This window comes from Geotrypetes seraphini, chromosome 7 (genome assembly GCF_902459505.1).
Source record: "Geotrypetes seraphini chromosome 7, aGeoSer1.1, whole genome shotgun sequence".
In the NCBI taxonomy this organism is placed as follows: Eukaryota; Metazoa; Chordata; class Amphibia; order Gymnophiona; family Dermophiidae; genus Geotrypetes; species Geotrypetes seraphini.
This window is the reverse complement of record NC_047090.1, coordinates 163,245,992-163,272,589: the sequence shown is the minus strand read 5'-3', so window position 1 is coordinate 163,272,589 and position 26,598 is coordinate 163,245,992. Positions and strand designations below refer to the sequence as shown.

General features: G+C 42.6%; 1 protein-coding gene across 3 annotated transcripts in view; it reads right to left on the bottom strand.

Annotated features, from left to right (window-relative positions):
• The window catches only part of BEGAIN (brain enriched guanylate kinase associated), a 205,462-nt gene that overhangs the window by 120,148 nt on the left and 58,716 nt on the right, over positions 1 to 26,598 (bottom strand). For 2 of the 3 annotated variants that reach the window (XM_033951536.1, XM_033951538.1), the window contains exon 2: positions 17,099 to 17,188. The exons of the other annotated variant lie outside the window; for it this stretch is intronic. In XM_033951536.1, coding sequence (XP_033807427.1) covers positions 17,099 to 17,188 — 90 coding nt within the window. The remainder of the gene's footprint in view (positions 1 to 17,098; positions 17,189 to 26,598) is intronic. 3 annotated transcript variants of the gene reach the window in all.

Sequence of the window (26,598 nt, the reverse complement as noted above, 5' to 3'; positions counted from 1 at the left end):
GGAATTCTGATCTTCCTGAGACCCTACAATCTTAGGTAAGACAGAGGTTCAATGGGTGGGGAATTCTGATCTTCCTGAGACCCTACTAGTCTTAGGTAAGACAGAGGTTCAATGGGTGTGGAATTCTGATCTTCCTGAGGCCCTACTAGTCTTAGGTACTAGTCTTAGGTAAGACAGAGGTTCAATGGGTGGGGAATTCTGATCTTCCTGAGGCCCTACTAGTCTTAGGTACTAGTCTTAGGTAAGACAGAGGTTCAATGGGTGGGGAATTCTGATCTTCCTGAGACCCTACTAGTCTTAGGTACTAGTCTTAGGTAAGACAGAGGTTCAATGGGTGGGGAATTCTGATCTTCCTGAGACCCTACTAGTCTTAGGTAAGACAGAGGTTCAATGGGTAGGGAATTCTGATCTTCCTGAGACCCTACTAGTCTTAGGTAAGACAGAGGTTCAATGGGTGAGGAATTCTGATCTTCCTGAGACCCTACTAGTCTTAGGTACTAGTCTTAGGTAAGACAGAGGTTCAATGGGTGGGGAATTCTGATCTTCCTGAGAACCTACTAGTCTTAGCTACTATTATCCCCTTAGCATCCATCTACTAGTCTTACCTACTATCACCTTAATAATAATAATAAGAAGAAGAAGAACTTTATTTTTGTATACCGCTATACCACAAACAGTTCAAAGCGATTAGCAGAGGAAGAGACTGTACATATACAGTGAAGATACAAAGGGTAATTGTCAAGTGTATTGGTAACTAGTTTTCTTTTATTTTTTTTTTTTCAGGCCTGTTTTATATTTAATGTGAATATCTTTCAGACAATTTATTTGCACAAGAACATGGCAGATCGGCTCTCTACAATCCCAGTAACAGTCATAAGCTGTGAGTTACAAACTTCATCAGCAGCCTGTGTCCTTACAAGTAGAGATATGAGGCGTGATCAGCATTTAAGATGCCTCCACAGAGGGTTAAGAATGATAATTAGTGCAGATACATCCTTCCAGCAGCATTTTCAGAGCAGCCTTTCTATGCCACAGGCTGAGGTGCCATCAAGTCAATGTCGGTCAGGTTTCTAGCGATCCAAACGCCTACCGCAAAGAGTCCCAGGTTAACAATCAAGTTCCTGCGGAAGTCGTTCTTGTCCGTTGCGAACCGGTAAGCACCTCGTAGCCACTGCCGAACGCTGTCGCCCTGTTCTCCAGCCGCCATAGCTGCTTCCCTTCCGCTCAGGAACTAGTTTTCAATTACAAGGAGGGACAGGAAAAGGAGGGGAGATGGTTAGAGTTTTGTAGTTTGGCCGGGAGGGAAGGGGTTAGAGAAATTTATCAAAGAGGTATGATTTGAGAGATTTCCTGAAGGATAGGTAGGATGGAGCATATGAAATGAGGGTGGTCAGGCAATAATTCCATCTGCCAGCTTGGAATGAGAGAGTTCTGTCAAGGATTCTTTTGTAGATTCATCCCTTTGGGGAGGGGTAGGCAAACAGGTAGGCATTGCGTGTGCGGTTGGTGCCTAGAAACACGAAGTGGCGTGACAGGTATATCGGGGATGAGCCAGTTAAGGTTTTGAAGCAGAGGCAGGCGAATTTGAAGATGACTTTTGCTTCTATTGGTAACCAGTGAAGTTTTCTGTAGAAAGGGCTGATATGGTCTGACTTTTTGAGGCCATAGATGAGGCGGACGGCGGTGTTCTGAATGATTCTCAGGCGTTTAGTGGTTTTCTTGTAGAAACCCAAATATATGATATTACAGTAGTCCAGGGTGCTTAAGATTAGGGATTGGACCAGCAATCTGAAGGAGGGGAAGTTGAAGTAATGTTTGATAGTACGGAGTTTCCAAAGGGTGGAAAAGCATTTTTTGACTTGGGCATTGGTATGGTCTTCGAAAGTGAGGCAGCGGTCCAGGATGACTCCAAGAATTTTAATGGTGGAATTGATTGGGTAGGTTAGTTTGTTAAGTTGCAGGGTGGTGGTCGTTAATTTGTGGTTGGGACTTGCAAGGAAAAACTTGTTTTTTAATTGATTTAGTTTCAGTTTGAACCGTGTGGTCCAGACAGTGTTCAACCATGGTAAGTACAGATGCGATGTGTTGTTCTGTAATAGGGATGATGATAGTAATGTCATCTACATAAATGTAGGATTTCGGATTTTGCCTCTCTCCCCGCGGGGCTAGGCTTTGCCCAGCTGTTTCCGGACTGACATCTTTCCCTCCCCGATCCTTCTCCCAGGACGAGAAAAAGAAAGGGAGAAGCCGAGTTGGCGCCCCGTTGCAGCCGGAGCCGGTTCCGATCCCAAAGCGTAGAATTTCTCCTTATTTTCAGTTCAGTGTTTTAGTGTTCACTGTTTTTAGAATAGTGTAATTTTAATTTTGCTAACAATTTGAATGTAGTCCCCTCTTGATCTTGAGGCCCTAGGCTGAAGCCTAGTTAGCCTATAGGAAAATCCGGTCCTGACTGCAGCAACCGTTGGGCTACTTTCTTGCTCCATGTTCCAGTTAATAGTTCTGTTCTTACTCTGAGTTCTGGTTTCAGTCCAGCTCCAGCATGTTGGGATTCCTATCTCTGCTTCCAACTTCCAACCCTTGACTACTAGTCAACAAACTTCACCATCATCTTTGTTACAGCAAAAAAATCTAAAGTTGTATAATATCGTCCTTCGGAAGCGCAAAACATACTTTTTCAGAGAAGAAAATTTGCACATCAGAATTCTTAAGCTCAATTTAAACAATTGAGCAGTTTGGTGAAACCTACTCTTTCCATATATAATTCCTTCCTTTTGTCTTAATTGTGATTTTTGAAATTACAACTCTATCATTCCTTGTGAGGTTCCATCATAAGTGAGTGGCTTCTAGACATTCTTTTCCCTAGTGTTATCCCCAACTCCTGTCTCAGTGTTTAGGAATATAGCTCACTGATTACTTCACTGATAATAGACTACTAATTAGAATCGATAGGTTTGAGATTTTGAGGAGGTACTGGATCAGACCAATGATCCATCTAGCCCAGTATCCCGTCTTCACGGAGGCCAATCCAAGTACCTAGCAAAACCCAATAGTAGCAGCATTCTAGAGCTGAGATTGTGATGTCATAATGCCTCATTCCACCAATGCTTAAGAGCCAACCTCATCAGTGAGGTCACAATGGCTTGATTGTCCTATACTTGGCTTACATAAGAACATAAGAATAGCCTTACTGAATCAGACTAATGGTCCATCTAGCCCAGTATCCCGTCTTCACGGAGGCCAATCCAAGTCACAAGTACCTAGCAAAACCCAAATGGTAGCAGATTTCCATGCCACTAATCCAGGGCAAGCAGTGGCTTCTCCCATGTCTGTCTCAACAGCAGTTTATGGACTTTTCCTCCAGGAACTTGTCCAAACCTTTTTGAAAACCAGCTACATTAACCACTCCTAACCACATCCTCTGGCAACGCATTCCAGAGCTTAATTATTCTCCGAGTGAAAAAATATTTCCTCCTATTGGTTTTAAAAGTGTAACTTCATCAAGTGTTCCCCTAGTCTTTGTAAATCTTGATGCAGTAAAAAAAAAAAAAATATCGATCCACTTGTACCCGTTCTACATCACTCAGGATTTTGTAGACTTCGATTATATCTCCCCTCGGATTTTATTTTTGTCAAGATGTCATTGAACATATCAAATCGGTGTATAATCTTGAAGCGAGTGGAGCAGAAATTTTAATTACTTTAAAAACTGTCATCTCCTACCCTGTTAATCAATCATTTTGCTGTTCATGATACACCTACTTGGCACACAGCTCCATACGCACTGCACAGAATACCGAAGCAGTTCAACATCTCAGAGAGCAAAATCACAGAGAATGGTGATGTGAACTGCTAAATAAAATCAAACACAAAACAATTAATGGTTTCTTTCAATGCGTAGGATCTTCACAGCTGAGTGGACTTTGCCAGCTGAGCACACAGAAAAAAAAGAATGAATTTATCACCTAATTTGCCAAGCTTTGCTGTTGACAATCAGAAGAGTTATATATAGTTTGGTACCTTTCAAATGAGAGAGGGGAAAGGGATTGGGATTTCTATTATGCCAGGGGTCTCAAAGTCCCTCCTTGAGGGCCGCAATCCAGTTGGGGTTTCAGGATTTCCCCAATGAATATGCATGAGATCTATGTGCATGCACTGCTTTCAATGCATATTCATTGGGGAAATCCTGAAAACCCGACTGGATTGTGGCCCTCAAGGAGGGGACTTTGAGATCCCTGTATTATGCCTTTTTGTAGTTACACAACCACACTCCACCATCTCTACCGAGAGACGATTCTATGCATCTACCACCAGGGCAGGATTAATTCGTCGAGGGCCCCTAGGCACCCAAGTACGCTGGGCCCCCCTGCCCCGCCCCACCCCACCATGCGCCCAGGCGGAAACAGGAAGCTGTGTCAGAGGGAAGCTTTGGGCAAGCAGCACTGCTTGCAAAATTACAGTTCCTTTTGCCTTTCTTACCCGCGTTGCTTGCTTGTCTCACTTTCCATCGATGGGGGGGGGGGGGGGGGCCACGTTGCCGATCAGGGTGGGGCCCGCATTGCCGATCGATGCTGTAGGGGCCCATCACCTTTTGGAAAAAACAATGTTGATGCCTTCCTTCATCGGGCCCCCCTAACCACTTCGGGCCCTAGGCACGTGCCTACTTGGCCTATTGGTTAATCCTGGCCTGTCTACCACCCTTTCTGTAAAAAAGTATTTCCTTAGATTATTCCTGAGCCTATCACCTCTTAACAACCTCCCATTCACTCTCACTCTGGAGTTTCCATTGTCTCATGCCTATTTATAACTCTAGTGCAAAACTACCATACGATTGAAATGGAATTGAACCTCCTTACTGTGGATAACAAACAAACTTTACACAGGTTCCAAATGCAATTGTCTAGATACTTTTGAATTATTGAGAATTTTTACTCTTGAGAATAGGAGGGGAAGACCTCAGAAGCCTGCACCATCAAGAATATCAATTCTCTAATGATCGTTCAGCAGGACAGGTTTTTAATCATAGGTCTCATACGCCCCTCCACACCGGTTAACAGCTTAATACTCCGATTATATATTTAAATCCTTTGCTCATTTAGACCGGTGAAAGAATGAAATGCACTTATCTGTGGTTAGGAATAAGAGCCCGACGGGACCCGTTTCGCCACACTCTAGGCTTCGTCGGGGGACTTTTTTTGAGAGCTGTGAAACAACACAGAACAAAAAGACAAGCGCTGTAACATTCCATATAAACAATTGTCTTCATTTTTATACGAAATAGTACTCACTGTGTTCAGTTTAGACAAACACTTCAAAAAATGGCGCCGGTGGCGCTAAGACGCCACACCGGCGTATTTCTAAGCAAAGCGTGATGACGTCACTCTGCACGTCCACAAAGTTAAAGCACATTAGAAAGTTCAAGCACATCTAGAGGACTTCAAAAGAAAGAGTGCCAGCCAATATTGCTATTCAAACCCGCTGGTTTCATCGAATTAAGTTGAAACGTCCATCTAGCTTCTCTCTGAAGGAGTTTAATATGCCGATCACCTCCCCGATCATTCTTCCTTTCTTTATCAATGCACATACATCTGAGTTGTTGAAAATCATGAGCAAATTCAAGGCAATGTTCCACGATCGGGGCACTAGTTTTCCTCAATTTAAGATTAGATCTATGCTCACACATCCGTATACGAAACGGACGGATGGTCTTGCCTATGTACACTTTAGCACAGGGACACACAATGGCATACACCACAAAATCAGAATTGCAAGTGAAGTTGTGCTGTAGATAATATTTTTTGTTGTCAATAGGATTAGTGAAAATCCGACCTTGCATTGTCAAGGCACAAATACTACACGAGCCACACTGCACAAAACCTTGAGGCAACGAAATGTGCTCAATGGTGCTCCTGCGATACATGGAAGGGCAGAGGAAGTCTTTAAGATTTTTGTCGCGGGTGTACGCGATCCTCAAAGGTACATCCTGAAAAACAGGTAAAGTTTGAATTATCTTCCAATTCTTTTTCAAGATGTTTACCGGTATGCCCCCATGTGATGTGAACCGCATGACACAAGTCTGCACACTCTCCTCATTCGCATTCAATGCCTTATTCTGTAGCAGGAAATCCCGGTTGTAGTACTTCGCTCGTCTTTGAGCCGTTCGTAAAACACTCAATGGATAGCCACGACAACAGCACTTTCAAAAAATGTGTTCTAAGGGACATCGACAACTGGTATAAGAACCGCAACAGAGTCAAAGGGAATTTGAGTATGGCACAAAGAAAAGCATTGTCTTCCCTTCAAAACGATGAAAGTATTGTCATTAAGAAAGCAGACAAAGGGGGTGCGGTGGTCATTCTTGATAAAGAGTATTATCATAATGAGATCTGTCAACAGTTAGGACAACCTGAAATTTATGAAAAGTTGGAGAGCAACCCCACGACCAGATTGCAAAGAGAAATTCTGCATCTTACGAATATGGGTTTGGTGGCTGGATTTATCACACAGAGGGACCATCGGTTTTTAAATAAGCAATGGCCCACCACTCCGGTGTTCTACACGTTACCTAAGGTCCACAAGGATCTCCAGCACCCTCCCGGCAGACCTATTATGTCCTCCCGGGATTCCCTTTTAGAACCGTTATCTATCTTTTTAGATCAATTTTTGAAGTTTGAGGTTCCTAAAGTACCTTCATACATCAAAGATACGGCAGATTTCTTAAATAAACTTGCAGCAGTGGAAGCAGAGTGTTTTCCTTTTTTGTTAGTGACTCTCGACGTAGTGTCACTTTATACGTCTATTCCTCAGGACAAGGCATTACTAGTCCTGAAGGATATTTTTGAGGGGCGCATGAGACCACATCTGATACCCACAGAGTTTTTGTCATCATTGGCACGAATCACCATGAAAGAAAACTTTTTCCTGTTTGATGGCATTTTTTACAAACAGAAAACTGGTGTGGCGATGGGCGCTACCTTTGCCCCTTCCGTTGCCAATTTATATATGGCATCATTTGAAAGACTCTGGTTGGGGGGTTCCCCGTTTTGTAAACACATTTTCCACTGGTTCCGATACATCGATGATGTTTTTATGCTGTGGTGCGGCACAGAGCAAGAACTACATCATTTTCACGAGTGGTTGGACTCTCGTGATGAAAATATTAAATTCACATTGCATTCTTCTTGGTCTTCAGTGGTCTATTTGGACGTGACCGTCAGTCAACTTGAAGATTCTTTTGCCACGGATTTACATGTGAAACCGACAGATAGAAACACATTTTTGGAATACACCAGCTGTCATCCTTTGACACTGAGAAATAATCTACCTTTTTCTCAATTCCTCCGGATCAAGAGGAACTGCTCGACCAGGAAGAAATATAAGGAGCAAGCAAAGGTGTTCAGTGAGAAACTAAGTTGTCGTGGCTATCCATTGAGTGTTTTACGAACGGCTCAAAGACGAGCGAAGTACTACAACCGGGATTTCCTGCTACAGAATAAGGCATTGAATGCGAATGAGGAGAGTGTGCAGACTTGTGTCATGCGGTTCACATCACATGGGGGCATACCGGTAAACATCTTGAAAAAGAATTGGAAGATAATTCAAACTTTACCTGTTTTTCAGGATGTACCTTTGAGGATCGCGTACACCCGCGACAAAAATCTTAAAGACTTCCTCTGCCCTTCCATGTATCGCAGGAGCACCATTGAGCACATTTCGTTGCCTCAAGGTTTTGTGCAGTGTGGCTCGTGTAGTATTTGTGCCTTGACAATGCAAGGTCGGATTTTCACTAATCCTATTGACAACAAAAAATATTATCTACAGCACAACTTCACTTGCAATTCTGATTTTGTGGTGTATGCCATTGTGTGTCCCTGTGCTAAAGTGTACATAGGCAAGACCATCCGTCCGTTTCGTATACGGATGTGTGAGCATAGATCTAATCTTAAATTGAGGAAAACTAGTGCCCCGATCGTGGAACATTGCCTTGAATTTGCTCATGATTTTCAACAACTCAGATGTATGTGCATTGATAAAGAAAGGAAGAATGATCGGGGAGGTGATCGGCATATTAAACTCCTTCAGAGAGAAGCTAGATGGACGTTTCAACTTAATTCGATGAAACCAGCGGGTTTGAATAGCAATATTGGCTGGCACTCTTTCTTTTGAAGTCCTCTAGATGTGCTTGAACTTTCTAATGTGCTTTAACTTTGTGGACGTGCAGAGTGACGTCATCACGCTTTGCTTAGAAATACGCCGGTGTGGCGTCTTAGCGCCACCGGCGCCATTTTTTGAAGTGTTTGTCTAAACTGAACACAGTGAGTACTATTTCGTATAAAAATGAAGACAATTGTTTATATGGAATGTTACAGCGCTTGTCTTTTTGTTCTGTGTTGTTTCACAGCTCTCAAAAAAAGTCCCCCGACGAAGCCTAGAGTGTGGCGAAACGGGTCCCGTCGGGCTCTTATTCCTAACCACAGATAAGTGCATTTCATTCTTTCACCGGTCTAAATGAGCAAAGGATTTAAATATATAATCGGAGTATTAAGCTGTTAACCGGTGTGGAGGGGCGTATGAGACCTATGATTAAAAACCTGTCCTGCTGAACGATCATTAGAGAATTGATATTCTTGATGGTGCAGGCTTCTGAGGTCTTCCCCTCCTATTCTCAAGAGTAAAAATTCTCAATAATTCAAAAGTATCTAGACAATTGCATTTGGAACCTGTGTAAAGTTTGTTTGTCATGCCTATTTATGCCACATAGCTATTTAAGCATCTCTTATCTCCCGCCTTTTCTCCAAAGTATATATATTGAGATCTTTAAATCTGTCCCCATATGCCTTATGATAAAGACCACTGAGCCTTCCTCTGGACCAACTCCATCCTGTTTATATCCTCCCTTGTGGTAAGCGGGGCTCTCAGAGGAAGGAGTGGGCCAGGCCGGTGGCGATTAATAAGGGCCAATGCACAGCCGTTTTTTTCTACTGCAATTTTTTGTGACACATTTTCCTTTCCTTTTCTACCATGGACCCCTGATGAAGGTTGTCCGAAACACGGACCGTGTTGGGTCCCCTGTTTGGTAAAAAGGTTTTTAGATATACTTTGGTTGTCACAATACATTTTGCCTACATCGTTGTACATATCTGCAGTTTTGGTTTGTTTGTTCCTGGTTGTTTTTTTCACTGCAGACAAGGTTGGACCTTCCTTTTCCTTTGGTTTTGTTGCTCCATAATTGTACACAATATTCTAAATGAGGTCTCGCCAGAGTCTTATAAAGGGGCATCAATACCTATTTTTTCCTACTGGTCAGACTTCTCCCTCTGCACCCAAGCAACCTTCTAGTTTTTGCTGTCGCTGTCACTCCTGCTCTTGAAGAACCCTGAAGATGGCAGAAGGGTCAAGAAGTGTGAGGGTCAGTAAGGAGGTGGGTTGCTTTTTTTTTTCCTTTGCTGCAGTGGCATCCTATTTAATTTTATTTTTTAAGGAAATGAGCAAAAACAAACAAAAAAATCATTCATATTTCTTTCATTTCTTTTTTTAGAAATGAATTCAAACACAACTGGAGAGTTGGTTAAAATTTCCTCAATCAATTTAAATGAAATCACATCCCTGCCCTATAAAAATAGTCAACATCCTTTCTAGTTTAGCTTAAAAGCAGAATGCTTTTACAGTTGAATGAGCAATCTGGCATCGCAGCAGAGGAGGAGGTTGTGTGTATCATCTTCAGTTTACGATCATGGACCTTGGCTCCTTGTTTCTACAAACAAGACGCATTCTTAGCCAGGGCAAACAGACAAGTGTGATGTGTGCCATGAATCCAAAATGAGGTCATCCTTGAAAAGTTTGCAATGGCTCAGCAACCAAAGAAGCCTGTCTGAGCATAAAAAGTAGCTCTCACTTCAGATGCATAGACATTCTTTTGGCAAGCAGTGTCTGGCTTCAGTGCACATTTGGCTTGGATGCGTAAGCAGAATTGGTGCCCTAGAGGAGCTGCGGGGTAGGCTTTTTATCAACAGAAAAACAGCTGCAAGTTTTTGCAGCCTTTCATCTGCTGATGCAAGTTTTCATCTTGTCAGGATAAGAGCATATCCCAGTATGATCTAACATTGTCCTAACTAACCGCTTCTCCCCCCCCCCCCCCCCTTTTTACTAAGCCATGGTAGAGGTTTCAACCACAGCCCAGAGTGTTTTTTTTTTTAACTTGAAAATTTATTGAATTGAATACAAAAAAAGGAAAGAGGGTATACAGATAATACAATAACAATATTGAACAATCATACGAATCAATGGTGAAAAATAATTTCCAAGGATATTGGTAAAGGAAATTGCAATATTCTATGTTTTACAATCATATTACAAGCAAGGGGAAATAGTAAAAGGAGGTTAAGAAGACAAGGGAGGAAGGGAAAAGAAAGAAAAAGAGGAAGAGGAAAGAGTAAAAAAAAAGGTAGTGAGGGAAGGTTATCTAGGGAAGGAAAAAGGGGAAAAGAGGATAGGAAAAAGAAAAGAGTCCCAGAGTGTTAAATGCTCCGACGCGGTTCCAACACTCATAGAATTCCTATGAGCGTCAGAGCCATGTCAGCATTTAGTTCCCCGGACCTCAGTAGAAACGTCAACTGTGGCTTAGTAAAAGAGGGCCTTAGCTACAAAAAGTATTAATATACAGAATAATTTTATAAAAAGATGAGTTCCTGCCAGGACAGGGAAAAATTTGTCCCCGTTTCATTCTCTAGTGCCTACATTATGAAGCAGAAGACAGATTGCACCAAATGATGAACCCTGGTCAGCCAGCGCCTTAAAAATAATGCAAGCAAATCTGAATTTGATCTTGTTTAAGTCATTTTTATTAAAGCAGAAACATAGCAATGAACAAAGCATGGCACAATTTTCAAATAGCACACAAAACCAATCCCCACCCACCCAACCAACCAACCCCCCTCCCACCCTCCCTCCCACCCTGGCAGCAGCGGTAACAATTCAAGAATTATAAAGCAAAAGGGGGAAAAAGAAGTCAATTAAGTACCAGTGTAGATCAAATAGTGCAGGAGTTATTCTGTCAAATTGTTCTAGTCTACTAACTAGTTTGGCTGCTGTATTTTGCAAGAGCTGAATTCTGTCCTGAAATTTCTTTGTGGTGCCCTCATATAGGCCCATTTTTATCAAGCCGCGTTAGGGTTTTTTATCACCAGCCGCTGCAGTAAAAGCTCTGACACTTGTAAAACTCACCCGCCCCCCACTGCCGCAGCAACAGGGACGGGCCAGGTGCATGCAGCAACTGCACGCGGCCAGTCTACAAGCCTACCCCCGACGTCAATGCTGGCCTGGAACTTTCTCTCCGGCAGCCAGGCTGTGTACCCCCAACAGGTGGCTGGCGTACTCCCTGGGGTATTCGTACCGCAGGTTGAGTAACACGGCAGTAAAGCATTCTGCGCTGGTTTTGCTATGTGCATGTACTAAGCATATGGTATTTTTAAAAACTGTATTTTGGTGGGAGCACGTCAAGGGCAGAGAATGGGCATAGAAGCTCTAAGCCAGCCTGGTAACTGGTTAACATGTCCACAATGCAAGAGCCTGTAGTGCTTCCTAAATAGGAGACAGTAAGGCCCTGATTCTAAAAAAAAAAAAAAAAAAAAAAAAAAAAAGCACCCGCCATTAGGCACCTTGATTGGCGTGCCTCGCCAATCTAGGTGCCTAACAGTTTTTTTAATTGGTTTAATCAGTGCTAATTGAACAGGGCCCCTAAAAGCCAATTTATATTTAATCATATTTATTAAATTTTCAAATACAAACAAAAGAGTAAAAAACATTTCAAATACAACAAGAAGAAAAACAGAGGGCTCCTTTTACTAAGGTGCGCTAGGGCTTTAGCGCGCGCTACATTGACACGCACGCTAGACCTTAATGCCAGCATTGAGCTGGCGTTAGTTCTAGAAGCGTAGCGCATGGTCATTTCCTGCGTGCACTACAAACGCTAGTGCACCTTAGTAAAAGGAGTCCAAAATTTACAGAATTATTATATAATAAACATTATCAATAGAAGCAAATGTTCCCAATTCCTTCCCTTTTTCCCCCATTCTAGAGCTGTGATTTTAAAAAAATCATAACATATTAAATAATATACAACTGAGAGTATGTGGTGTTAAAGTATCTAAATAAGGTTGCCAAATAGTATAAAATTGTCTTCCTTGTCTATTATCCTGTTCTGATAATTGCATACTTTCCATTGTCAAGATGAGTAACATTCTAGAATGCCAATGACTATATGTTGGCCTCAAGGGTCCAATCCAAAGATAGAGTATGACTTTCAGACCTGATAAAAGTGTTCTTTGAAGAAAGCCTTTAAGGCCTCTTGGAATAGGATGTTTAAGATCAAAAATCCAAAATATGTTATAACTATTACGATGCGAATCAATTTTCCACAGTTGTTCAATCTTGGAAAAAAACAACACTCCAAAATTGGCGTATCAAAGGACGTGTCTAAAACATTTGAGATAAATTAGCTTTAGGGTGACCACATTTCAAACATGAACCTAATGAAGCAAAGTCATAAGAACATAAGAATTGCCACCACTGGGTCAGACCAGTGGTCCATCTTGCCCAGCAGTCTGCTCACGCGGCAGCCCTTAGGTCAAAGACCAGTGCTCTAAATGAGTCCAGCCTCACCTGCGTATGTTCCAGTTTATCAGGAACTTGTCCAACTTTGTCTTGAATCCCTGGAGGGTGTTTTCCCCTATAACAGACTCCGGAAGAGCGTTCCAGTTGTCTACCACTCTCTGAGTGAAGAAGAACTTCCTTACGTTTGTACGGAATCTATCCCCTTTCAGCTTTAGGGAGTGCCCTCTTGTTCTCCCTACCTTGGAGAGGGTGAACAATCTGTCTTTATCTACTAAGTCTATTCCCATCATTATCTTGAATGTTTCAATCATGTCTCCTCTCAGTCTCCTCTTTTAAAGGGAGAAGAGGCCCAGTTTCTCCAATCTCTCATTGTACGGCAACTCCTCCAGCCCTTTAACCATTTTAGTTGCTCTTCTCTTGACCCTTTTGAGTAGTACCATGTCCTTCTTCATGTACGGCGACCAGTGCTGGACGCAGTACTCCAGATGAGGGCGCACCATGGCCTGGTACAGTGGCATGATCACGTTCTCCGATCTGTTCGTGATCCCCTTCTTTATCATTCCTAGCATTCTGTTCGCCCTTTTTGCCACCACCATGCATTGTGTGGACGGCTTCATCGACTTGGTCAATCAGAACTCCCAAGTCTCTTTCCAGGGAGCAATATATATTCTACAAATAAATTTATAACCCATTTCAAAATAGGTGATATCAGAAAGAAAACCATATAAAATCTTTAAAGCTGAATCCCCAATTCTTCATTCCAAGCTTGAACTATTTTATAGTAATCTAAATTAGGAGAAAGATCCAATAATGAATGTCTAAAATATTTAAGGGGTACAATCAATTGGGCATCTAACCAAGGTAATTCTGAAAGAGTATCGTATATTTTAACATTCAGTGACAATGAAGGTAAGGAAGTCACAAAATATCTCAACTGCATATAAGAATATATATATTCAATCTAGACTAATTATAAACAGTACGTAACTGTGATGATGTTGGTAAATTACCCTCATCAGTTAATATCTGGTATAGATATAAAATATTTCCTTGTTTATTAGATTGAAAACCTGCAGATGTTATGCTAAGTAAAAAGGAGCCATTACCACAAATGGGTGTAAGAGGCGTAGTTCTGAAATCAAACTTTAATCGATTACATATCCCTCACCAAGTGGATCTCAAAGGAACAATTAAAAAATAAGGACTTCTCGAACAGCAGTCTTCATCCTAGAAGTATGTAAAGTGTTAAGGTCTCAATAATTTTAACTCTATTATAGTCCAGGAAAAATAAGATGTTGTGAGAAACCAATCATGTATGTGACGCATATGACAAGCCTCAACAAATTGTCTCAACTGTAATAAACCCAATCCACCTTTACTATCGGCAGTCACAGTTAGGGTGCTGGTCTTAGACCAGAGGGCCGCCGCGTGAGCGGACTGGTGGGCATGATGGACCACTAGTCTGACTCAGCAGTGGCAATTCTTATGTTCTTATGTTCTAAATACGTGTCCTTTTCCCCATCCAAAGGAATCCACGTATCAATTTATTTAATTGACATTCTACTACTTTAGAAACGACAACGCCAGCATTTGATATAACCATTGAGGAAGAATTATCATATTATAGAGAGCAATACGTCCCATTAAAGAGATAGGAAAATGTCTCCATACTAATAAACGTGATTTGGTCTTATTCAACAATGGTTGAATATTAAGATAATTTAATTGGGTAATATCTTGTGGAATAATGATCCCTAAATAAGTAACTGTTTCACATGCCCAAGTTAATGGGAAAATTCCATTCCAATGTTCCTTCAACAACTGATTAAACGGAAGGGCTACAGATGTCTGATAATTCAAACGAAACCCAGAATGAAATCCAAATCCAGATATTGCATCAATAAGATGAGGCAAAGAATGTTCTAGATCAGTCAAAATAATCATCAAATCATCTGCGAAAGCCAATTAAAAAAATCATTTTCAGGTAGGCACCTAAATGAATAGGTGCCATGTTAGAATCTACACCTACCAGGCCCTACCTGAAAATTAGGCATGGTGAGGGGTTCAGAGTCTAGAAACAGAAACATGATGGCCAAACGGCCCATCCAGCCTGTCCATTCGCAGCAACCACTCTCTTTTCCTCTCTCTAAGTGATCCCACTTGCCTATCCCACGCTTTCTTGGATTCAGACAGTCTCTCTCTCTACCACTTCTTCCGGGAGACACTTCCACGCATCTAGAATCCTTTCTGTAAAAAATGAAACTCGACTCATGCGCATTTACGTCGTGTAGGTATTTAAACATCTCTATCCTATCTCCCCTCTCCTGCCTTTCCTCCAAAGTATACAGATTGAGATCTTTAAGTCTGTCCCCATACGCCTTATGATGAAGACCATGCACCATTTTAGTAACCTTCCTCTGGACCGACTCCATCCTTTCTATATCTTTTTGAAGGTGCGACCTCCAGAATTCTACACAATATTCCAAATGAAGTCTCACCAGAGTCTTATACGGGGACATCAATACTTCCCATATACTAATCGCCAAACTGCTTCATATGCACCCAGGATTTTAGGTCAAGAAAATCCTGACCTAATACTCTGACGCCTATCAGCGCCTAACTCGAGTTAGACACCACTAGGCACAATTCTATAAATAACACCTGACTTTAAATGACATGTGGTAGGTGCCCTTTCCCTAAGCTCCTACTGATTTAGGTCCTGTTTATAGCATCAGGCTCTAAGTGTTCCTGTGTCCCGCATTAATTTTTTTTCTTTTTATATGACTGTACGCTAATGCTAACATTAGTTCAAAGGCAGATATTGAAGATATGGAAAATATCCTCTTTTACGGCCGTGCTGAAAATGGGCTTAGCACACGGGAAAATCTCACGTTAGGCCAAAGTAAACCCACAATTAAAGGACCCCGTGGTACAGTAAGTGCAGAGGGATTGTGGGAACACCTCCAGCAGTTTCCAAATAGTCTTTGCAATTATCACCTAGTCGTTTTTGCACCTAATAACACAGTAAGTACGAAAATGTGCTGTACTTTAGTACAAAGGTCTCCTGTTGACACCAGCTGCATTAATCTGGACACATCAGCAAAAGAATGAAAGGCAAAAGTTTGATTCACTTTATGATCAAGCGTTTTCAGTATTGTAGAGTGAAAAGGTGTGGTGGCCATGTTTTCCAAGGCGATATAAAGAAATAAAAACAAAACACAAAGGAAATTAGGTAATACATTTTTTTATTGGGCTAACTGAATGCATTTTATGAAGACTCTTTTGAAATTAACCCTTCATTTGCTTATTTCTGATTTGAAGAAGGGTTACCTTCAAAAGCTCATCATAAAGTGCATCGAGCGAGTCCAATAAGAAAAGGTATCACCTTATCTACTTTATTTCATTTCTTTATATTACCTGCACACTGAAGAACAATCTATTAAAGGGTCCACCAGAACAATAACAGATCTATGGGGAAGATTGATCAGAATTTTGTCAATCAGCCATAATGATCACAACTGAACAATCAAAGAAAAATCTAACAAGTCTGCAGTGAGGCCACCGTGAATCCAAGACTGTATAAGATTCAGGGACCCCTGATGAAGACGTGTTGATCGACAACCAAAAGGTTGACCCTAAGTGCTCCCCAGAAATAAAAATCTGATAAAAACCAAAGACACTGTGGGACTGTGGACCCAACACGGTCTGTGTTTCGACAAAACTGCCTTCCTCAGGAGTCCCTAAAGGTCCTGGCACAGAAACTGGTGGATCAGAGGCTAAAAGCGACTCTTGGCAAAACACTGCGTGGTTGAGAAGTTCTCAATAGCGGGAGAGGATGTATTGATCGAAACACGGACCGTGTTGGGTCCCTTTACCTGTTAAAAGGTGGTCTATTTGTGCGCAACAAATTGTTTATTGAAATAAACACTGCCTGCATCTTGTACAGTGGCCTGCAGTTTTTTGTCTTGGCACAACTGGGCAATTGCAGTTCCCCATATTGGAATGCAAGAGTGAGAGGTTAAATTCAACGAAATCCTCAATACGAGGCAAGTCGAGTCAGATTCAAGGATGAATTACACTTTGAACTTTACTTGCTTGTTCTTAATCTATTCTGTAGCTCGTTTCACTATGCTTTCCTATAGGTGTGGTAAATAAAAGGTTCACCCCCAAATGTTTGTCTCTTGTGCAAAAATTGCTCCAGGTTTGCCGGTGAAATTATTGTGGTATTTACAAGGCAATAAATAATTTCATTAGTAATAAAGCCTGACTAGAATAGACTACAGAACAAACATTTTGAAAATGCAGTTAAGCACTGCTAATTAAAACAAATTGATTTAAAAAAAAAAATATATATATATATAATTTTATTTCTCTCCATTTGGGAATAGCAGTGCCAAGAGTTAAGAGTGCTTTGAAGAAGTAAAATATATGACTGAAATTAGAAAGTCAGGAAAGAAAAGCATAGCTTAACAAAATATCATGTAATTACCTGTCCCAGAGGGAGGGTGAAGATTTTGCATGCCTGCCCTGGAGAATTCTAGATTGCCATAGGCAGTCGGGCACCCAGGAGTTTCGTACCCTGCAGCATGAATAGAGGATAAACTGCTAGACATGGCTCAGAACACAGGCTTGTGTGGCAACCTAGTACATCTTTGCAAACCTTGCAAACAAGCTGATATAATCTGGACATGTAGGGGACTGAACACATTTAGATGGAAACTGATAGGGATGTGTGCAGGAAAAAAAAAATTGTCTTTTGTTCTTATTTTTACCAAATGTTTCCAGATTTTTGAGGGTTGTTTTTCTTATTTGTTCATTTCATACAATTGTTTTAATAGAAATTTTATATAACAAGTTTTAACTTGCAGTAAGTAGTACCATATATTAATTTGTAAGTTAATGTATGTTAAATTAATTTAGCACATACTGAGGGGTTGATATTCAGCCAGTGGTGAGCATTTCTTTTAGCTGACACCGTTATTCCCAGATATTCAGTGGCGGGCAATATCCGTGCACCAGCATTAAATATTCAAGTTAATGTGGCCAACTGTCTCTTATGTCGTTTAGGGGGGTATTCGTCAAAGGGCTCTACTGTGTTTGCTTGTGTTAATCGCATTAGCATATGCTACATGCTAACAATGCCCATAGGAATATAATGGGCATTATTAGCATTTAGCGTGTGCCATTGTGGTAACACTCTTTGATAAATTCTCTCCTTAGTGTGATATTCAGCATTTAGGACTAGATTCACTAAGCAAACCAATCGTGTACAGATCTGTTTGCGACCCCGACTCGATTCACTAACCTCGTGGCCGATCCGATTCCGATCCGCGCATGCAAATGAGGGTAAACGGCATGCAAAGTAGGAAGGGATGCGATTCACAAAACTTTTCCAGGAACGCCGACTGGGCTTGCCGATCCAAAAAGAAGCGACTGACGGGGACCCAGTCTCTCATGACCTTTCCTGCTCTCTGCCAACTTCTCCTGCCTTTTTTCAGCCCCGACTCTCCTCTCGCCGCCCTGTTCTCTGCCCCGACCCGCCGCCCTGCACCCCGAATCTCATCTTACCGCCCCGACTCTCCTGTCCTTCCCCCGCAGTGCGGGCCCATGGTTTTAACCCTCGGGTTGCGGGTTAAAATCACAGGCTCCCAAAGTAGTAAAAAAACAGAAAAAAGCAGCTCGTAGCTCCGTAAGCATGCGCTGACCATCTACAGATGGTCTGTGCATGCTTTAGGATCGCTCACTAGCGGTCCATGTGGTTGGTGGGGGGCGTTCCTCCGATCGCCCCCATTTGCATGCTGGCCTTTAGTGAATTTGTCGGCCTGCCTGCAATCGCCCACAGATCGGACACGGAAAAGAAGGTTAGTGAATCTAGGCCTTAATCGCCTAAGTGTCACTTCATAAAGACAGGATTGACTGTGATCCGATTTGACTGCTAAACTTAGGCGGTTAAGTGCTGAAAAGTGACACTTAAGTGCATAAGTGCCAACTCCACTCGCGAACTGCCCACAGAATAGCTGCTTTTCAGTTTAGCAGTCTGTAGTGATATTCAGTTGCAGCAACCAGTCAAGTGCCGTTGGCTATCAGTAAATAGCTCTGACCAAGTGATTTAATTGGCCACAAGTCATTTTTGGCTAGTTTAAATTGCTTTAAATATCAACCCCTACATTTTTAAGAACTAGTAATGAACTGAATGCACATGGTGACAGAATTCATCACCGCAGATAACCTTGGGAAATCATCTCCATGTCATTCTTTATGGAGAGAGAGGGAAGAATCAGAGTATGAATGGACCCAGCCACTGACCCTCAAGCCTGGAATTGAATAATGCTGGTGTAGAAGGACTGAGGTTGAGATCAGGGCAGGATTAATTCGTTGAGGGACCCATGCCCCACCCTCATTTATTTACCCATTTTCTTATTTACTTCCTTATTTCCACTTTATTTCTTTTATTTTAAAATTCAAAACAAACAATAAAGATTACCATACCAGTGCCAATATACAGTTTTTCTTCTATGCAACCTCCAAACACCTCTGACTAAATCCCCCCATTCCTTCCTAGAGGAAGAGATCTTCAGCTGGCAGGGCTTTGAGAAGCCCACCAATTTATATTTTAGCATATGGGTAGGAGGCATGGGGCATGGCAGGAAGAAAATTTAGTGCCCGTCATTTTATTGGACTAATACATTTCTCAGTTAGCTTTCAGAGATTAAAACCTCTTTCATCAGGCCAGTACCCTATACTGCTGTTACAGTATCTCTGTCTTGACCTGAGGAAAGGAGTTATAGTCTCTGAATTAGTAAAAAATATATTAAAATTAGTTCAATAAACAGGATCACCTTATTTCCATCTGTCTCCTTAGTTTCCATTCCCTCCCCCCATGCTCTAGCATCTTTCTGCTCTCCTTCTATCTCTCCCTCCACCTCCTTTATCTGGCATTTTATCTTCTTCCCTTCTCTCCCGACCTCCTTCCTTGCCCCTGGTCTGCCATCTGTCTCCTTCCCTTCCCTCCCTCACCATGGTTTGGTATCTCCTACCCCTCCCTCCCATGGTCTTGGCATCTCTCTTCTCCTCTTCCTTCCCTGGTCTTCCATCTCCCTCCTTCCCTCTCTCTCCCCAATTGGGTGCAGCAGCATTTCTCTCCTCTCCCCCTCCTCTCCCTCCTTCCTTCTCTTTCCCCAATTAGGTGCAGCAGCATTTCTCTCCCCCTCCTCTCCCTCCTTCCTTCTCTTTCCCCAATTGGGTGCAGCAGCATTTCTCCCCCCCCCCACTGCCTGGATAGATGAGGTCAGCTTCCCTCCCTTCCACTCCCTCGCTGCCCTCTTGACCACCAGCGAACTGAACCCAGGCTGCAGGGCTCTAACACTGCGCACGCTGGCTTACCTTCTCTGAAACAGAAAGTTACCATATATTATTCCTGTTTCAGATGAGAAGGGAAGCTGGTGCGCACAGTGTTAGAGCCCCCCCTCCCCTGCCTGGGTTCAGTTCGCTCTAACACTGCGCACGCTGGCTTCCCTTCTCGTTACATTATGGAAAGCCGATGTGCGCAGTGTTAGAGTGAACTGAACCCAGGGGGGCGCTCTAACACTGCACCGTAACTTCCTGTTTTGGATGAGAAGGGAAGCTGGCGCATGCAGTGTTAGAGTCCCTTGGCCTGGGTTCAGTTCACTTACGGGCGGTGGGCAAGAGGGCAGCGAGGGAGTGGAAGGGAGGAAAGCTGACCTAACTAGGGAGTCGGGAACCCCTGCCCTGTTTGCTCCCCCCTAATGTCGGCCCTGGGGTCCCCCTGATATTTTTGGGTCCAAAGCACATACCTACTGGGTCTACGCTTTAATCTGGCCCTGGTTGAGATAGACACTAAAGAATGACGGTCTCTTGCATCCAGAGCAGATATTATGATGTCATAATGTCTCATACCACCAGTGCCTAAGAGTCAACCCATCAGTGATGTCACAGTGGCTTCATTATTCTATATTTGGATCAAATAAGCCACAACCCCTAACCCTCAAGCCTTGCATTGAAGAATACTGGTGTAGAAGAACTGAGGTTGAGATAGACACACGAGAATAAAACAGGATTGTTTCCCGCGGTTATCCGCAGAGACGGGGACAGTGATGAATTCTGTCACCGTGTCATTCTCTAATGCACACCAACAAATACACATCCCTACAAATTAATATATTGTATTTTTCACTTACATACTACGAAAGAGCACACACCTGGGGGGAGGGAGTTATCAAGCTGCATTAGGGCAATAACCTGTGTTATTTGCCTGTTAATGTGATGTAATGCAGGTTCTATTGTCCTAACTCAGTGCTATTTAAGACATTGTGGGGTAAATAGTAAGAGGTACACAATATACAAATGTGTAGAATGTAGCTCATTGCTATTTAAATTCAACATGGTGTGTGAGGAACACTGCTACACAATGCATGCTGTGTTACAGCCAGTAAAATAGCTGGGATTATTTTACCATTCGGAAGCATCAAGCGTCTAAATTTCGGTTTGATACTCCCGACTGCATCTTAAAGGGGCCACTGAGGTTGCCCTTTAGTCATCACCCTTTCAATCAAAACCCCGATCTTCCAATCACCATCCCTATCCTTTGTTCCCTTATCATCATCTCCTCCACCGATCACCCTCTCCAAACTTGATCAGAAGTACCACCCCTCAAAGGGTCTTCCTGAACCCATGGGACTCCCAGCACATTCCTGGTACCTTAGTGGGTCCCTAAGCAGGAGGAATCCCCAGGAAACATGACCCCTAAAAGTAGTATGAGGGACCGCTGAAAAGTTTTCAGCCCAACCGAGAAGAGAATGATGTGGAGCCATGAAACTCACGAGTTAATCCTAAAGTGACCATATGTCCCATTTTGAAGGGGACCGTCCCTTTTTCTGATCCCCTGTCCCGTTGTCCCCACGCATAGCTTCGGGATGCCAAAATATCCCCTTTTCAGCGACGGCATCCCGAAGCTGTGTGTGCGGACACCGAGACAGGCGATCGCAGGAGAATGGTAATCTCCCTGCTTACCCGCCCCCTGCCGCAACAACAGCTGGAAAGGCAAGTCCAGGCACCGGCCCAGAAGCCTTCTCCCCAACGTCAATTCTGATGTCGGAGAGGAAGTTCCGGGCCAGCTAATCGCTGCCTGGCTGGCCCGGAACGTTCTCTTCAACGTCAGAATTGATGTCGGGGAGAAGGCTTCTGGGCCGGCACCTGGACTTGCCTTTCCTGAGGTTGCGGCAAGGGCAGAAAGTAGCAGTGGGCGTCGTTGATGGATCGGGGGGGAGGGGGCAGAAGAATCGTGTAGGCTTCAGAGGGAGGAAGGGAGACAGACAGGCAGGAGTTCTGCAGTTCAGCTTTCTCATATTCGTCGCGGCAGGGAGGGAGGGAGGCTGGCTGGCTTCAGTGGAGGGAGTGGGACAAAGGCTGGAAGGCAATGAGGGGGAGGTAGGCAGATAGGCAAGTTTTGGCAAGGGAGGGGCACTAAGGACATAGGAAGGAGCACTGGGGGCACTAAGGACATGGGAAGGGGCACTAAGGACATAGGAAGGGGCACTAAGGACATAGAAAGGAGGCACTGGGGGCACTAAGGACATGGGAAGGGGCATTAAGGACATGGGAAGGGGCACTAAGTACATAGGAAGGAGGCACTAGGGGCACTAAGGACATGGGAAGGGGTACTAAGGACATGGGAAAGAGGCACTGGGGGCACTAAGGACATGGGAAGGAGAAACTGGGGGCACTAAGGACATGGGAAGAAGACATTGGGGGCACTAAGGACATGGAAAGGAGGGAGGGAGGGAGGGAATAGAAAGGGACAATTGTTAGGCTTGAGCGCAGAAAAAAAGAAAGAAAGGAAAGAAAGGTTGCACAGTCAGAAGGAAATGCAACCAAAGACTCATGAAAGCAAAGGTAGGAAAAATGATTTTATTTTCAATGTAGTGATCAAAATGTGTCAGTTTTGAGAATTTATATCTGATGTCTATATTTTGCACTATATTTGTCTATTTTTCTATAGTTACTGAGGTGACATTGCATATTTTAAAGTCATCTGCCTTGACATCTTTGAAAACCCCCCAAATATAAATGATAATTAACATTTTCTCTGTGTATAGGTTTTAAAAAAAAATTTAATGGTTACCATTATGAATTAATAAGATATTATGTGTACATGAAAAATGAATGGAAGAAATTGGGGGCGGGATGAGGGTGGGATTGGGTGGCGGGACTGACAATTAATAGATGTCTCGTTCTGATGAAAAAAAAATAAATGGCCACATTAGTTATTCCACCCTTTTCTTGACACTTTTCAATGATATGAAATGAAACGAAAAGTGTCAAGAAAAGTGTGGCATAACTTGTAAGTTTCGTGGATCCACATCATTCGCTTCTTGGTTGGGCTGTTAACTTTTCAACTGCCCCTCATACCACAAAGCTACCGTTAGGGTTACCATGATGGCTTGTGGGAATCACTACTGTCCAAGGACCCACTACCTCATTAGACTACAAGGCTTGTGACAGTAGGCCTATGGGTGTCAAGAGGTCGTTTGGGGGTAAGGCTTCTGATTTGGACAGGGGACTTATTTGGTGGGATGATGATCAGGGGTTGGAGTCTTAATTAGGGAGACAATGATAGAGGGTGGGAATAGGGATCAGGAGAAGGGACCTTGTTTTGGAAGTTATGATAGGGGGAGAACAATTTGATAGCCCCTGTAAGATGCAACTCAGAAGCATTAGGCCACAGCTCTGAGTCCTAATGTCCCTGGGCCACTGGAATAATGCTGCTTATGAGTTGGCTTGCAAGCAGCATTTTTTAAAATTTACTTTGGGAGTCAGAAACTTGCGATACTGAGATTCTGTAGGTTGATGACTCTCAATCAAAGAGAAGTAAAAGCTAGCCTTTTTCCATACCTTGATGACTCCTCCCCTCCCCCCCTCAATATAAGAAGGGAGAGCCAGTTCCAATGTGCATTAATTTAATGCACCATATTTCAACCTGCTTGTCTCAGTTATTTGGGAGCTGGGAAGAACATTTTTAAATCAGCCAGCCAGGCTTTGCTCTCACTTCTGGCATGCATTAACTTCACCCTGATTAGCCCAGCTGTACACCAACTCATTGAATAGTGTTTAATCAATAAATCAAAGGGCTGATTGCATCCAGCTCTTATTTAGAAAAGAGGACAGAAGCATTCTCTTTAATTTTTAATTTTCTCTGCCATTAGAATGATTATATGTTTAATTACATTTTTTTGTTGTTTAAGATTTCAACAGCCGAGTTGTGGGTGGACCATTTTTAATGGACCAAACGTACCCCTCCTCCCTTTACAAAAGCGTAGCACAATTTTTAGGGCCGTCCACGGTGGTAACAGCTCCGACGCTCATAGGAATTCCATGAGCGTCGGAGCTGTTACTTCTGCAGCCAGCGCTAAAACCCGCATTACGGTTTTGTAAAAAAAAAACAAAGGGGGGAGGGGGTTAATGTATCTTTGACAGTTATCCTCTCTTCATTAGGTCAATGGAATGGACTAAAATCTTAAAAAAAAAATTATCAGTATCTTATACACTCAGCGCCCAATATTCAGACTATGGAAGATGGCCGGGCTGACTCCCGTAGTTGGTGCTGAGTCGATGTTTAATGCCGGGCCATTTCTGGTGACCGGCATTAAATATCCAGTCTATTTTTGGATAGTATAAATTTAGCCATCCAAGTCAGTGTTTAACACTGACTGACTATGTTTTTAGTAGCCAAAAATATACCAGCTATTTAGACAGCTGAATCTGGCTGCTAAGCTTAGCCGGCTAGTGTTTTAAATTTTGTGGCTAGTTGGTTAAGTCATGCAACAGTCAGATATCCACTATGGCCCGGATTCCTAACTAACGTCTTTTTTTTTTTTTTTTTTTTAAGGCGCCAGTAGATGCCCAAGCTCAGAAAAAAAAAAAAAAAAAAATGCCGTTAAAACAATGTTTTTTAACTGAGTTTCAAGGTGCCTAAAAAATCTGTGCCAGAATCGCACCTCCATGGGCGCTTTAGGCTGTCTAATGCCACATTGGGCGTTGCTAATGCCGGAAGTGGCGTTAGGTGACCTAAAGATAGGCGCGATTCATGACAAAGATAGGTGCCGGAAATGGAGGCCTGGAAAACCCCAGCCTCCATTTCCGGCATCTATCTTTCCCAGAGGCACAATTCTCTATAAGGCACTGGTCTCAAACTCAAACCCTCTGCAGGGCCACATTTTGGATTTGTAGGTACTTGGAGGGCCTCAGAAAAAAAATAGTTAATGTCTTATTAATGAAATGACAATTTTGCATGAGGTAAAAATCTTTATAGTTTACAAGCCTTTCCTTTTGGCTAAGTCTTAATAATAATATTGTCATTTATAACTAAAGAGACATATGATCAAGAAACTCTTTTATTTTACTTTTGTAATTATGATAAACATACCGAGGGCCTCAAAAGAGTATCTGGCGGGCCACGAGTTTGAGACTACTGAGTTAGGGGGAACAGTTAATCTGCTGGCTGTGTTGGAGGGCAGAGGGGAGAACAGGACAATCAAGCCATTGTGACATCACTGATGAGGCTGGCTCTTATTGGTGGAATGAGGCATTATGACATCACAATCTCAGCTCTGCTTCCCAAAGACAAACAGGATGTCATGGTTACAGTTAAGCCAGCAGTCTCAAACTCAGACCCTTTGCAGGGCCGCATTTTGGATTTGTAGGTACTTGGAGGGCCTCAGAAAAAAAATAGTTAATGTCTTATTAATGAAATGACAATTTTGCATGAGGTAAAAATCTTTATAGTTTACAAGTCTTTCCTCTTGGCTAAGTCTTAATAATAATATTGTAATTTATAGCTAAAGAGACGTATGATCGAGAAACTGTTTTTTTTTACTCTTGTAATTAGTGGGCCACGAGTTTGAGACCACCGCTATAAGGCGACCATCGTGCGACTGATAAGCAATTGTCAGCTGCCTTTTTGGGTGGCTGCTGATATCAGCGCTGTTTAGAGACTCTGGGCCTGATATTCAGCGGCCATCTCATACTGAATATTAGTACTTAGCCAGCTTAGAGGTATTTAACCAGTTAGGTGCTGTTGCTGGCTAATGTAATAGCCCTGAAAACTGGCTAGTCAGTATTCATTTTATTACATATTAACATTGTTACCTTTGGAAGCAGAAAGTGGCTGGTCCCTACCTCTGGATCTTTCATCCTACTTATTAGTCATGCCCTCCCCTAGGTAACAATAATTCAGGCCACTTCGGACATATATGCCCTAAAATCTGAATGTGAACAAATTCTCATATTGAACCAAATCCTTATCAGATGGTCATTTTTGTAAACTGTAATAAAAAATACTTAAACATTAGCGATTTATTAAAAATTCAGAACTTCTCCAACGCCAGCAGCACACCACTTATTAAAGAAGAAAGCAAAACATATTATAATGGGAAGCCAAAGGATTCAGGTTACAAAGAACACATAGCAGCAACATTTATGGAAGCCAACAGAGAACAACAAATAGCTACATCTCAACATGCAAAGCTTAATACTAAGTCTTGAGACAATGAAAGGCTGCCATTGTTTTACTAAGTCATAAGAGATGTCTGTCGTTCTAGAATACCTTCTATAGAATTTTGCAATGTGCGTACCGGAATTCTTTTGATATGTGCATGCCAATGCAATCCCTGTTTCTATCTGTCAGTCAACATCTTGCACTATATACTGTAATAGCTGACAAATTCATTTGTAGAGGGATAAATCATTAGTCGTAAGAACATAAGAATGTAAGAATAGCCTTACTGGGTCAGACCAATGGTCCATCAAGCCATTAGCCCGTTCTCACGGTGGCCAATCCAGGTCCCTAGTACCTGGCCAAAACCCAAGGTGTAGCAATATTCCATGCTACCGATCCAGGGCAAGAAGTGGCTTCCCCCGTGTCTTTTTCAACAACAGACTATGGACTTTTCATTTACCCCACCTTTTACAAAA